Source organism: Anarhichas minor, unplaced genomic scaffold (assembly GCF_050575085.1).
Source record: "Anarhichas minor isolate MPS153535 unplaced genomic scaffold, ASM5057508v1 ptg000149l, whole genome shotgun sequence".
In the NCBI taxonomy this organism is placed as follows: Eukaryota; Metazoa; Chordata; class Actinopteri; order Perciformes; family Anarhichadidae; genus Anarhichas; species Anarhichas minor.
In genome coordinates this window covers 35001-49047 of record NW_027466595.1, presented here as the reverse complement: position 1 = coordinate 49047, position 14047 = coordinate 35001, and the positions used below count along the sequence as shown (strand labels likewise).

Genomic DNA, 14047 nt, shown 5'->3' with positions numbered 1-14047 from the left:
GTCAAAGTTTTTCACAGGAATAATAAAATAATTCAGTGAAACAAGAAGTCTTAGAACAAATAACTTCATCTTTACAATAACTTAACAAAATTAAGTTGATACAACTAAATATAAGTAAACAACTTAAGTTACGTTATCTACATTTTACAGAATTCTGTCAAACAAAACACTTGAGTGAATAAAATATGTATAAAGATTCATAAATAAAAGTCTGAGTAGTTTATTTACATGTAAACAAGAAAAAGTGATCAGTGTGAGGAAGAGGATGAAGAGGATATATAATTAATATATATTCAATGAATCATTTCTATCAGAAGTGTTGTGACAACATGATGTTTATTGTGACAACATGACGTCCTGATGGAGGAATCTTCTGTTTGTCTCTTCGTTTCTTCCTGTTTTCTTCTTGTTAAAGCTTCTTTATTTGGGGAGTTTTTTCCTGTTTGGATGTGAAGGTCGGAGGATGTCGTCTGTTTAGATTGTGAAACTCTCTGAAGCAGATCTGTGACATTTAGTTTATATGAATAAATGTAATTTAATGAGCTGAAAGCGATAAAATCTCTCTCTCTCTCTCTCTCTCTCTCTCTCTCTCTCTCTCTCTCTCTCTCTCTCTCTCTCTCTCTCTCTCTCTCTCTCTCTGTGTCTGAGAGTGTGTGTGTGTCTGAGAGAGAGTGTGTGTGTGTGTCAGAACTCCTGCTCTCTTCCCGTTAATGCCATTAAGAGTGGGATCATTGGGACATCAAGACTCTCCAGGAAATCGACACCAGATGAGGTTAAACATCTGCACATGTGAGTTACACAAAGCCCCAGATGAGCGTGACACAAACACACTTCCTGTTACTGGAGGCGGAGCCTAAATGTTCTCGCCTCCTCCTTTAATGACTAAAGGAAACAACAGGCTCCTCTTCCTGTTGTTTCCATCCACACTTCCTTTTCCTCCTTCCTCTGATCAAATAGAGCTTCCTGTTGTATGTTTAGTAACAGAGCTCTTCTTCTTCTCCCTCTTCTACTTCTACTACTTCCTTCTTATTTTCCTTCTACTTCCTCCTAATACTTCCTCCTTATTTTCCAACTTCTACTACCTCTACTTCCCTCTTCTCCTACTACCTCTACTTCATCTTCTTCTACTACTATTTCCTTCTTCTTTTCCTTATTCTACTTCTTCTACTACCTCTACTTCCTTCTTCTCCTACTACCTCTACTTCATCTTCTTCTACTACTTCCTTCTACTATTTCCTTCTTCTTTTCCTTCTACTTCTCCTTCTACTACCTCTACTTCATCTTCTACTACTTCCTTCTTCTACGACTACTACTTCCTTCTACTATTTCCTTCTTCTCCTTCTCCTTCTACTACCTCTACTTCTACTACTTCCATCTTCTACGACTATTACTACCACCTCTACTTCTACTACTTCCTCCTTCTACTACTGTTTCCTTCTTCTTTTCCTTCTACGTTGGACGTTGGATGAGTTGTTTGTTTATGTATTTGTTTTTTTTAATTGATGACGTGACAGAGATCTGGTGTCTCCTGGATCAATAAAAGGATTTTAAAAATCTAATCTTCATCTTCTTCCTATTTACATAAATATATAATATTATATATTTATATATATATATATATATAATTAGTTATTGAGTTGTAGTCTAAAAGTACTCAATATTACTTCTGTATTGTAGTTTTAGTATAACTTCTTATACACTATATTTTACTCTTGTATTTCATCTTTTCTTGTTTGCTTTTTCTATTTTAGTTGATTTTTTTACTTCATTTATTTACTCTTATTCTGTTCTATTCTACACTGGTGTCAGTTTTACTTCTTCTACATTTAATAATTGTTATTCTGTTGATCAAATATGTTTATATTCTTATTCTATAGTTTTTTATTCTTCTGTTGTAATATTTAATGAAACTCTTTTTATTCACTGTGAAAATAATGAGCTCTTTAGTTGTATTATTACACATTATTATATTTTATTATTATTATTATATTTTATTATATATTATTATTACATTTTATTATTATATTTTATCATATTTTATTATTATATTTTATTATTATTATTATTATATTTTATTATATTGTATCATTATTATTATATTTTATTATTATATTTATTATTATTATTATATTTTATTATTATATTTTATTATTATTATATTTATTATTATTATTATATTTTATTATTATTATATTTATTATTATTATTATATTTTATTATTATTATATTTATTATTATTATTATATTTTATTATTATTACATTTTATTATTATTATTATATTTTATTATTATTATATTTTATTATTATTTTATTATATTTTATTATTGTTATTATATTTTATTATTATATTTTTATCATTATTATATTTTATTATTATTAAATGTATTAGTATTGTTATATTGTATTATTATATTTTATTATTATTATATTGTATTATTATTAAATGTATTATTAGTAGTATTATTATATTGTATTATTATATTTTATTATTATTATATTTTATTATTATGTTTAATTATTATTATTGATGCAGCGACATGAGAGATGTTTTTTAATGTTGTCGCTCTTTAATGGAGGAAGAGGAAGAGAAAGAGGAGGAAGAAGAAGAAGAGGAGGAGGAGGAGGAGGAGGAGGAGGAGCTGCCCCTGTAGGCTCCTCCTCCTCCTCTCAGTGACACAGCGGCGGAGGATCGAGCCGCACCTTTTTCTTCTCTCACAGCTCAGATCACTCCGCTCAGGTAACAACCCGCCCAAAGTAGACCGGAAGCAGGTGACGGAGTCTCCAGCACCGAGGAGGACGAACAGACAGAGAGGAACCGGAGGAACCGAGCCCCGACAGAACCGGAGCCAATAAACCCTTCGTTCTGATCAACCTGGACGGTCTTCAGGTCTGTTGGTTCTCGAACCAGGACCCGGACTTACTGGAGACACCTTCACGGACGCCCAAAGAAAAGGTGAGTTCATATTGTTCTTTGGTGTAATAGTGAGTGAACCGTCTCTGTAGTCCGGGTCTCCTCTAGACCCGGTCTGTCTCCAGTCCACATGAGGCGTTTGAGGTTCGAAGTGTGTCTCGTGCTGCTCAGGTGTGGTGAGTGTGTTAGTTACCTGATGTCCTCCGGCACCGTGTTCACCGAGTACTTTAAATACTTTAAATACTTCAAGTGTAGAAATACACAAAATATATTCACGTTATTCTCCTAAAAACATCATAAAACAGAATCTGCTTCTAATCTGCAAATCGATGAATTCTTAAATTAGAATATTTAGAGATTCTTCTTCTTCATCATCATCTTCATCATCAGCTCCGGGTTTGTTTGATTTAAATCACTTTTAGACTCTTTAATAGTTTTGATTCTTTTGTTAAATGAAATCTGTTTTTCTTGTATAAAATATAGAAAAAGTCTCATTACACATGTGGCACGTTTAGATTCTCCTCTGCTCTCTGTATCTCACACGCGCACACACGCACACACACACACACTCCCACCAGCGGACAGAGAGCGCGCGTCGGAAAATACGTCGTCCACCAGCTGACAGCAGACACAGCATGTGTGTTTTTAAGCGGGCTGCACAGAGACCAGCCTCAGCCCGCATGCGGATCTCAATCAATGGTTCAGACGGTTCTGACTTCCCACATCGAGAGGTTCTGGAGATGTTCTTCCAGAAGCCCAGAGAGATGCTGCAGTGACAAAAGCTGCAGGCTTTGTGGATAATTGTCATAAAAAGAAATGTTGAAAGTACAGTTCAGATAATAGTTCAGCTGTTGTGTTGAGTGTAAACCTAGAGGACCACGTGGTGCAGTAACCTGTGAGTCACATTCAGGTCACTGATGAATAATCATCTTTAAGATCATTTACTGTTTGTTAACAAGCTTCTTCTTCTCTGGTGTTTGACGCATCGTTGACTTTTTGTCGTTTTGTTTTTTTACCTTCTTGTGTGAACGGAGATATTTTGTAACGTTGAGGAAAATATCAATCGTCTCATTTATTAGCTCATCGACGACAACAACAACGCTAGCTACCAGGTCCCTACTGAGCATGTGCAGAAGGAGCTCGACGAGGGCGACGCCTCTTTTCTTCTGCCTCACCTGTGTGGAGAGCTGCACATGCTCAGTAGAGACCGGACGTCAGCGTGAGCTAGCAGCGTGAGCTAGCAGCGTGAGCACGGTTCAGATACCAGAACGTGCACCTCTGTCTAATATTGATAACCTGTTCACTTCATTATGACGTCATCGTGAAGGAGCTCATTGTTGAGTCTTCAGCTCGTCTCCACGTCTTTGTTTTCATCAAATTAATCACCAACTATTTACAATAATCCGCTTATTAAAAGTGAATATTTTCTAATTTCTTGACAGTAAAGTGAAAATCTTTCAGTTGTGGACAAAACAAAACAAACAAGTCGTCTCCGAGTCTTTTGGAGGGAGAAGCTCGACTGACACATGAATGACTGAAGACGATGTCTTTAACGGTCCTCACGCAGAACAATGAGTTCACCTTCAGAACCAAATGTAAAGAACCGTTCTCAAGAAGTCAGCCGACGAGATGAAGGAAGAGTCGTTCCTCTCTCTCTACCTCGTGAATCTATGAGCTTCTTCTGTGTATTCATGATCTCACACACACACACGTGTAGTATAACGCACGTTATGATCATCTGCACAACTTACAATATTCTGTTTGAACAACAAACCTTTTCATCAGCACGAGATTTATTTCACTAGAATCACAGACTCCGCCTCCAGCCGTCGTTATCACGTCTGTAAGCTAAATATAATATAAATGAGTTGTGATGAAGCTCCATACGAGCTGCAGCTCAGTCCTTCACTAGTTCTGAGGTGGAACAGGAACCACTGACTGTGTTCTAGTTCCTTTCGCTCTGTTCTGGTCTCCAGCAGCTCACCAGAGGAACACTTTGGTCTCTGACGTCGTCGGTAGTTTCCAGCTCTGAGCTTCTGGTCCTTTGCTGGTTTTCACTTCCTTTGTTTGCAGAGCAATGAAGCTGCAGACGCGCGCACACACACACACACACACACACACACACACACACACACACGCACACATGCACGTCTGCTTTCGGGAGTGTGAGAGCACAGAAGAGTTCTCAGAATGAGTACTGGTGACATGAAGACCTCCAGATGTTCTTCAAACGTCTTCATGCTCTCAAGTTGAGCCGTGAGATGTTTGGTTCACACGATATACATACATACACACGTGTGTGTGTATGTATGTATGTATGTATATATATATGTAAATAATAGGCCTACACACACTTAAAATAATATCTTCTTTTTTGATTTATTGCTCATAATTTATGAACATACAATTAATTTTTCCATTGAATGAAAGTAAAACCAGTGTCGTCACAGTTGTGAGGAAGAACTCTTCATTTCTATCTGGATTAGTTATGAATGTTTTATTTAAATCAGAAGCTCGTGTTAAAGATTCAGCATTAAAACGATGAACACATTGTTTAATATTTCATTTCAAACGTTCTTCATGTCTGGATGTCGATGATTATCTCTATAAAGCATCTAAAACCTGTTTTCATGTTTCAATACGTGATGAAATATTAACGTACACGATGACTCGCTTCCTCTCTGCTCACCACACACACACACACACACTGTGTGTGTGTGTGACATAGACACACACTGTGTGTGTGTGTGACATAGACACACACTGTGTGTGTGTGTGACATAGACACACACTGTGTGTGTGTGTGACATAGACACACACACACACTGTGTGTGTGTGTGACATAGACACACACACACACTGTGTGTGTGTGTGACATAGACACACACACACACACACACCTCCACATAGCTGATTGTATAATAGTGAGGTGCGTCTCCTCTGTTTCCATTGAACGTGCTGTTTCTCTCAGGAGAACAGGAGGAAGAGTGAGGGAGCGGTGTGTCCCTGAACGCACCACGGCGGTTGAAGTGAAGGCTGAGCTCTGATGGTGACGTCACGCTTCAATGTCCTGTTGGGACGTGTTGCTCCTCTCTGCACAGACATGTTTTACTAACGGTGGATGAAATGAAAAGATTCTACAGAAGCAAGTCAGAGACGAACACTGAAGTCCTGAAATATGTTTCACGATGATGAATAAAGTAGAGACGGGGGGGTCACTGAGGCCCCACGATACCGAAGATACGATATAAAGATACGATATTATTAAGATACCAAAGATACGATATAAAGATACGATATTATTAAGATACCAAAGATACGATATTATTAAGATACCAAAGATACGATATAAAGATACGATATTATTAAGATACCGAAGATACGATATAAAGATACGATATTATTAAGATACCGAAGATACGATATTATTAAGATACCGAAGATACGATATTATTAAGATACCAAAGATACGATATTATTAAGATACCAAAGATACGATATTATTAAGATACCAAAGATACGATATTATTAAGATACCGAAGATACGATATTATTAAGATACCGAAGATACGATATAAAGATACGATATTATTAAGATACCAAAGATACGATATTATTAAGATACCAAAGATACAATATTATTAAGATACCAAAGATACGATATTATTAAGATACCAAAGATACGATATTATTAAGATACCAAAGATACGATATTATTAAGATACCAAAGATACGATATTATTAAGATACCGAAGATACGATATAAAGATACGATATTATTAAGATACCAAAGATACGATATTATTAAGATACCGAAGATACGATATAAAGATACGATATTATTAAGATACCAAAGATACGATATTATTAAGATACCGAAGATACGATATAAAGATACGATATTATTAAGATACCGAAGATACGATATAAAGATACGATATTATTAAGATACCGAAGATACGATATTATTAAGATACCAAAGATACGATATTATTAAGATACCAAAGATATGATATTATTAAGATACCGAAGATACGATATAAAGATACGATATTATTAAGATACCAAAGATACGATATAAAGATACGATATTATTAAGATACCAAAGATACGATATTATTAAGATACCGAAGATACGATATTATTAAGATACCGAAGATACGATATAAAGATACGATATTATTAAGATACCGAAGATACGATATTATTAAGATACCGAAGATACGATATTATTAAGATACCAAAGATACGATATTATTAAGATACCAAAGATACGATATTATTAAGATACCAAAGATATGATATTATTAAGATACCGAAGATACGATATAAAGATACGATATTATTAAGATACCAAAGATACGATATAAAGATACGATATTATTAAGATACCAAAGATACGATATTATTAAGATACCGAAGATACGATATAAAGATACGATATTATTAAGATACCGAAGATACGATATAAAGATACGATATTATTAAGATACCGAAGATACGATATTATTAAGATACCGAAGATACGATATTATTAAGATACCGAAGATACGATATAAAGATACGATATTATTAAGATACCGAAGATACGATATAAAGATACGATATTATTAAGATACCGAAGATACGATATTATTAAGATACCGAAGATGCGATATAAAGATACGATATTATTAAGATACGATATTATTAAGATACCGAAGATACGATATAAAGATACGATATTATTAAGATACCGAAGATACGATATAAAGATACGATATTAAGATACCGAAGATACGATATTATTAAGATACCGAAGATACGATATTATTAAGATACCGAAGATACGATATTATTAAGATACCGAAGATACGATATTATTAAGATACCGAAGATACGATATAAAGATACGATATTATTAAGATACCGAAGATACGATATAAAGATACGATATTATTAAGATACCGAAGATACGATATTATTAAGATACCGAAGATACGATATTATTAAGATACCGAAGATACGATATAAAGATACGATATTATTAAGATACCGAAGATACGATATAAAGATACGATATTATTAAGATACCGAAGATACGATATTATTAAGATACCGAAGATGCGATATAAAGATACGATATTATTAAGATACGATATTATTAAGATACCGAAGATACGATATAAAGATACGATATTATTAAGATACCGAAGATACGATATAAAGATACGATATTAAGATACCGAAGATACGATATTATTAAGATACCGAAGATACGATATTATTAAGATACCGAAGATACGATATTATTAAGATACCGAAGATACGATATTATTAAGATACCGAAGATACGATATTATTAAGATACCGAAGATACGATATTATTAAGATACCGAAGATACGATATTATTAAGATACCGAAGATACGATATTATTAAGATACCAAAGATACGATATAAAGATACGATATTATTAAGATACCAAAGATACGATATTATTAAGATACCGAAGATACGATATAAAGATACGATATTATTAAGATACCGAAGATACGATATAAAGATACGATATTATTAAGATACCGAAGATACGATATTATCACCATACTTAGTTCACAATACAGTATTATCACGATGCTTAAGTCACGATACGACATTAGTAACGTTGACGGTAACAGCTGTTCTAAAGTACAAAGTAGTACGGAGGTTCCATTGAGTTATATTGTGGTGCGTTCAAGCTCCATTCAGTAAAAATGAGAATTGGATGTAGTTTTGGTGTTTGAAGGAGATGTTTTCACGTTAATATAAAATGGATATTGGAGATGAATTATGAGCTGTTTAACTTACTAACACGAGCTCTAAGCACATTATTATACTTTATACTGTATTTTATTTCCTAATCATTTGAAATGTGTGTTTTTATGTAAATAACTACTATAGATGACTAAAAGGAAATAGTCGATGATAAAACATTTTTTAGTTGTTTAGTTTTCGCCTGTTAGAGATATTCTGGTTAATAATCGTGAAAACTGTGATATTTCCTCTGACAATAATCGTAATTATCAAATAATACAACACATCGTTAAAAATACTAATGACAAGATTCTTTTATCACCAAAAATACAGACTTTTGGATTTTTGAAACATGAATTTAGTGTTTTTATTTATGGATCCTTGAAGACCAGCTAACAAAACAACGAAAACGATCTGTAACGATCATCGACGATCGCAATTAGTATCGACAGCAATAGAACGTGATCGTGGATTTCTGGAAGTTCCCTTTTGATCCGAAGCGTGAGTTTGATGATCTGTTGCATCACTTCTCACAATGTTTGTAATCCAGTAAATGTGTTTATTGATCAGAGGGAAGTCATCTGATGTCTTTAACTGACTCTCGATGTTTCCACAGATTGAAGATCCAGACTGATCTCCGGATCCCTCTGATGGCGTGCCGATCTCCTCCCCACCACAGAGTCCGAATGGTGTCCTAGACCGTCTCCTTCTACTTTCTGTCTGCAGCGCCACTCTGATCCTCAACATGGACACGGAGACCGACGACACCGTGGGATGCTACTACAACCGCTCCGTCAGGTTCTTCTACGAGAAGAGCGGCAAGAACATCAGCATCTTGTGGCGCGACCGCGACTACGTGATCGTCACTCTGGGCATGGCGGTGTGCTTCATCGTCATCTTCTCCAACCTCCTGGTCATCGGCGCCATTTTAAAGAACCGACGCTTCCACTTCCCCATCTATTACCTGCTGGGTAACCTGGCTGTGGCCGACCTCTTCTCAGGTACGACGCTTTCACTACATTTGGTGCTGCGCGTGAGATCCGGATAGACCCGGGACCTTTAGATCAGGTTTAGTTCTGCTCCAGTTCAGTCTCAAAGCTCAGCTCAACTTCAGGGCGTCTTTCAGACGGTGATTTAAAAAGTGTGACGTTTCATTTACAGACGTCTGCTGCAGATGCTGATGCTAGCTGGATGTTCACGCCTGTTTTAAGCTCTTTCATTCAGCTGAAGGAAGCTCACTGATCATTTTGTGTCAATTTAAATCAGCTGAAGTGAATCGATCGTTTTTAATTGGTATCATTTAAAGTTACTCTGAGGAACTTTAACTTTGTGTTGGTTCTGTCGCCCCCTGTGGACTAAAGTGGTAGTGTCTCTGAGCACCAGACTCCCTTTAGAAAACCTGTCATTCTACTGCAGCAGGGTCTGACAGTCTGCACCCCCCCACCCCCCCCCCCCCCCCAGTCCTGGGAGGAGGAGGAGGGTCTCTGCTGGAGGATCTGGGTCTGTCCGCGGTGGAGGGGTTTCTGGTGAACCTGCATGATTTCATCTGGTTTCACCAGAATCCGACCCGGTGGCTCCGATGACGAGCATCAAGAATAACTCTATAGAAACAGACCATCTTCTCTCTGATGGTCTCTGTACTGATGGAGGTCTGATAGAGGATCAGGACTACACTGAGACTGGTTCAGGACCAGGTAATAGCTCCCCGCTGTGACTTTAAAATTACTAAACGATGTAAAGTTGTAGAACCTGTCGGAGGTTTTCATAGAACTGACTGATACGCCCGTTTTATATCCATGTCACCACACACGATGAGTCATGTAGCGTCACATCTGGACAACAGATGTGATCGAACAGGTTTTTTTTTTTTTTTAAGGATAATTGATCAATGGAGATGTTGAGAAACAGCACAGTGACGGTAAATAAATCTACGATGTGTCATGAAGGCATCATGTGACCTGAGGGCATGAAGGTAAACAGCTCATAAGTCATCTTTAATATCTATTTCATATTAATGTGAAAACATCTCCTTCAAACTACTGGATTTATTCTAGTTTATCACCAAAACTACATTTTACAGATGACATGTGAACACATCATGCTAACGTTATAATGTACCTTCAGCCAGTACTCATGTTCACTGAGCAGAGCCTGAAGGCATCATAATGTAACTGAAGTGAACCTCTGTTGGTTAGCCGTTCGCGGTGCTGCTAACGTTACTAGCTCTCCTCCTGTTGGTTAGCCGTTAGCGGTGCTGCTAACGTTACTAGCTCTCCTCCTGTTGGTTAGCCGTTAGCGGTGCTGCTAACGTTACTAGCTCTCCTCCTGTTGGTTAGCGATGCTGCTAACGTTACTAGCTCTCCTCCTGTTGCTTTAAACACTGATTGGTTGTTTATAAAGAAACATGATCAGAGACTAGAAACACATGTTCTACTGAGTCAGTAACACTTTATTTACACTCTGATGGTTAACGTTAAAACTTTATTTACACTCTGATGGTTAACGTTAAAACTTTATTTACACTCTGATGGTTAACGTTAAAACTTTATTTACACTCTGATGGTTAACGTTAAAACTTTATTTACACTCTGATGGTTAACGTTAAAACTTTATTTACACTCTGATGGTTAACGTTAAAACTTTATTTACACTCTGATGGTTCACGTTAAAACTTTATTTACACTCTGATGGTTCACGTTAAAACTTTATTTACACTCTGATGGTTCACGTTAAAACTTTATTTACACTCTGATGGTTAACGTTAAAACTTTATTTACACTACGTTAGTGATGCCGTGTTTGTTTCCTCCTGCAGGTGTCTCCTACCTCCACCTGATGTTCCACACCGGTCCCTGGACCATCAAGCTGAGCAAGTACCGGTGGTTTGTGCGTCAGGGTCTGATTGACACCAGCCTGACGGCCTCCGTCCTCAACCTGCTGGCCGTGGCCGTGGAGCGCCACCAAACCATCTTCAACATGCAGCTGCACAGCAAGATGAGCACCCGGCGCGTCTTCGTCATCATGATTGTCATCTGGCTGGTGGCCATCCTCATGGGTCTGGTGCCCACCATGGGCTGGCACTGCCTGTGCGACCTGAACGACTGCTCCACCATGGCGCCGCTGTACAGCCGCAGCTACCTGGTGTTCTGGGGCGTCCTCAACCTGCTGACCTTCTCCATCATGGTGGCCGTCTACACCCGCATCTTCCTCTACGTCAGACACAAGAGCAAGCAGATGTCTCAGCACACGAGTCAGATGAGGTACAGAGAGACGGTGTTCAACCTGATGAAGACCGTCTCCATGATCCTGGGTGAGGAGGAGACGCGCGTGCGCACACACACACACACACACACACACACACACACACACACTCCTCTGCTCTTTTTCTCTTTTCTAATAATGTTGCACTTATTTCTGCCGTTGCTCGGCAACAGAGAATCCGAGTAATAAAACCCTGAGCGTGTTCTGACAGGAAGCAGCCTGTGAGGTTCTGACACGCTTTAGACGGACGTGTGAGGGTTAAACTTTGTTTGAATGTAGCTGAAGAATGCATGACACACTGTTTGTGTGTGTGTGTGAGGATGTGAGCATTCCATTGTGAGTGTTGTGATAATGAAACATGATTGTACAGACTTCACATTCTTCAGCTCTCTGTTCTAACGTCATCACAAGTTCTCTCTCTGCTGCCCCCTGCAGGACGGAACCGGTTCTAAACTAGTAAAGATCCGTTTGTCCCAGTGGTGGGTCATCAGGGTCAGCAAGGCCTTCTCTGCTGGTCTAAACAGAATCACAAAGTTATATCTATTTTATAATTTAATGTTTCTTAAATACACTACATGTATTATAATATATAATAATATTTTCCCATTATCTTATGTTCTCATTGCACAGCTCCTGTCTTCCTCAGTTGCTCTGCTTCCAGTGCAGCTTGTTTTAAGTGGAGCTTTTATCCAATCAGATCTCACCTCTGTGTCTCTAGGTAAGAACAGAGGCAGAGGCCTGCAGACTCACAAGTGCATCCATGTGCAGTTTAAATGAATGGAGACGATATTGTTGATTGTCATAGTGTTCAACCAATCAGATCTTTAGTTTGACATGTTGGGCGTATTCTTTGACGTGTCAGAGCTGCTAGCTGATTGGTCAGTGGGCTAGCGTGACATGTTGTGAAGCTGAAGCAGCTAGCAGAAGTTAGTATTAGGAGTAAGAGTTCAAGTTGAAAGATATGTAAGAAGTTATGATGAAGTTATGATGAGGTGTTAGTGCACCTATATGCTGACATTCACGGTAAACGCATTTAAACGGCACAGATCGGGAGCGAGCGAAGGACTTTGAAAGTTAGCGGAAAGATTAACGTGAGACAACATCCGGTTTCTTCAGACGAACATCCGGTTTTCAGAATAAGACGCCAACAAAGTATGAATTATATTCACATTAAGTATAAAACATGCTGCCTGCATCTCGTGAACCAAATGTTATTGCCCTTTTGTTCATACAGCAGTACTTTTAAAATAAGTGAGCAATACACTACTTTTGAATTCATTATTGAACTTTGCCATAACAATGAGATTAATCACATTAGATATTTATATTTTTTATGTTTATTTTGCCTTTTTTTGTGTTTTCTTTTCTTTTTTAAAATGAGAAAAAAACCTCGTTCACCTTTTAGAGAGGAAACATGACTGCTGTGTTCAATGTCACGGTGACTCGCTCTCTCTCTCTCACACTCACAGAGACCTGTCCTAACCTCCCCTGTCCTAACCCCCCCCCCCCCCCCCCAGGCTGCTTCGTGCTCTGCTGGACCCCCGGTCTGGTGATTCTGCTGCTGGACGGTCTGGGCTGTGAAAGCTGCAGCGTGCTGAAGTTTGAGAAGTACTTCCTGGTTCTGGCCGAGTGCAACTCCTTCGTGAACCCGATCATCTACTCCTTCAGGGACAAGGACATGAGGAGGACCTTCAAGGAGATCCTGTGCTACGTGTGCCGGCGGCGGCGCGGAGACCAGAGCAGCTCGGGGGTTCACTTCAACACCAACATGGAGCAAGAGGTACTGAGCGACAGCACCGGGGGGGCCGCCGGCACCGGGGGGGAGCGCGGTCAATGATGAAAGGAATAATTCATCTTCCTCCTCTTATTATTATTAATTATCATGTGAAGTTGTGAAAACAATCGGCTTCATTAATTAATTGATTCGTTAACAATCTAATTATTCTGCAGTTTGAAAAGTCCAAATTATTAAAAGTTTATATTCTGAATAAACGTTTCAGGACGTCTTTCTGACATTTTATAGATCAAACTACTAATTGATCGATCAATTAATAATTGCTTATTGGAGTAAATCAGTCCTGGTTCTCTCACAGCGACCCTT

At 37.9% G+C, this 14047-nt stretch overlaps 1 protein-coding gene across 2 annotated transcripts in view; it reads left to right on the top strand.

The window, feature by feature from the left end:
* Window positions 1-669: 669 nt before the first annotated feature.
* Window positions 670-14047, top strand: part of lpar2b (lysophosphatidic acid receptor 2b) — a 15727-nt gene continuing 2349 nt past the window's right edge. Inside the window, exons 1-5 of one of the 2 annotated variants that reach the window (XM_076085321.1) lie at window positions 670-789; window positions 2739-2954; window positions 9303-9687; window positions 11501-11995; window positions 13464-13726. In XM_076085321.1, the coding sequence (XP_075941436.1) occupies window positions 9432-9687; window positions 11501-11995; window positions 13464-13726 (1014 nt within the window). In that variant the 5' untranslated portion in view covers window positions 670-789; window positions 2739-2954; window positions 9303-9431. Of the gene's footprint in view, window positions 790-2719; window positions 2955-9302; window positions 9688-11500; window positions 11996-13463; window positions 13727-14047 lie in introns of both variants that reach the window. The other variant, XM_076085319.1, reaches the window with a different exon arrangement.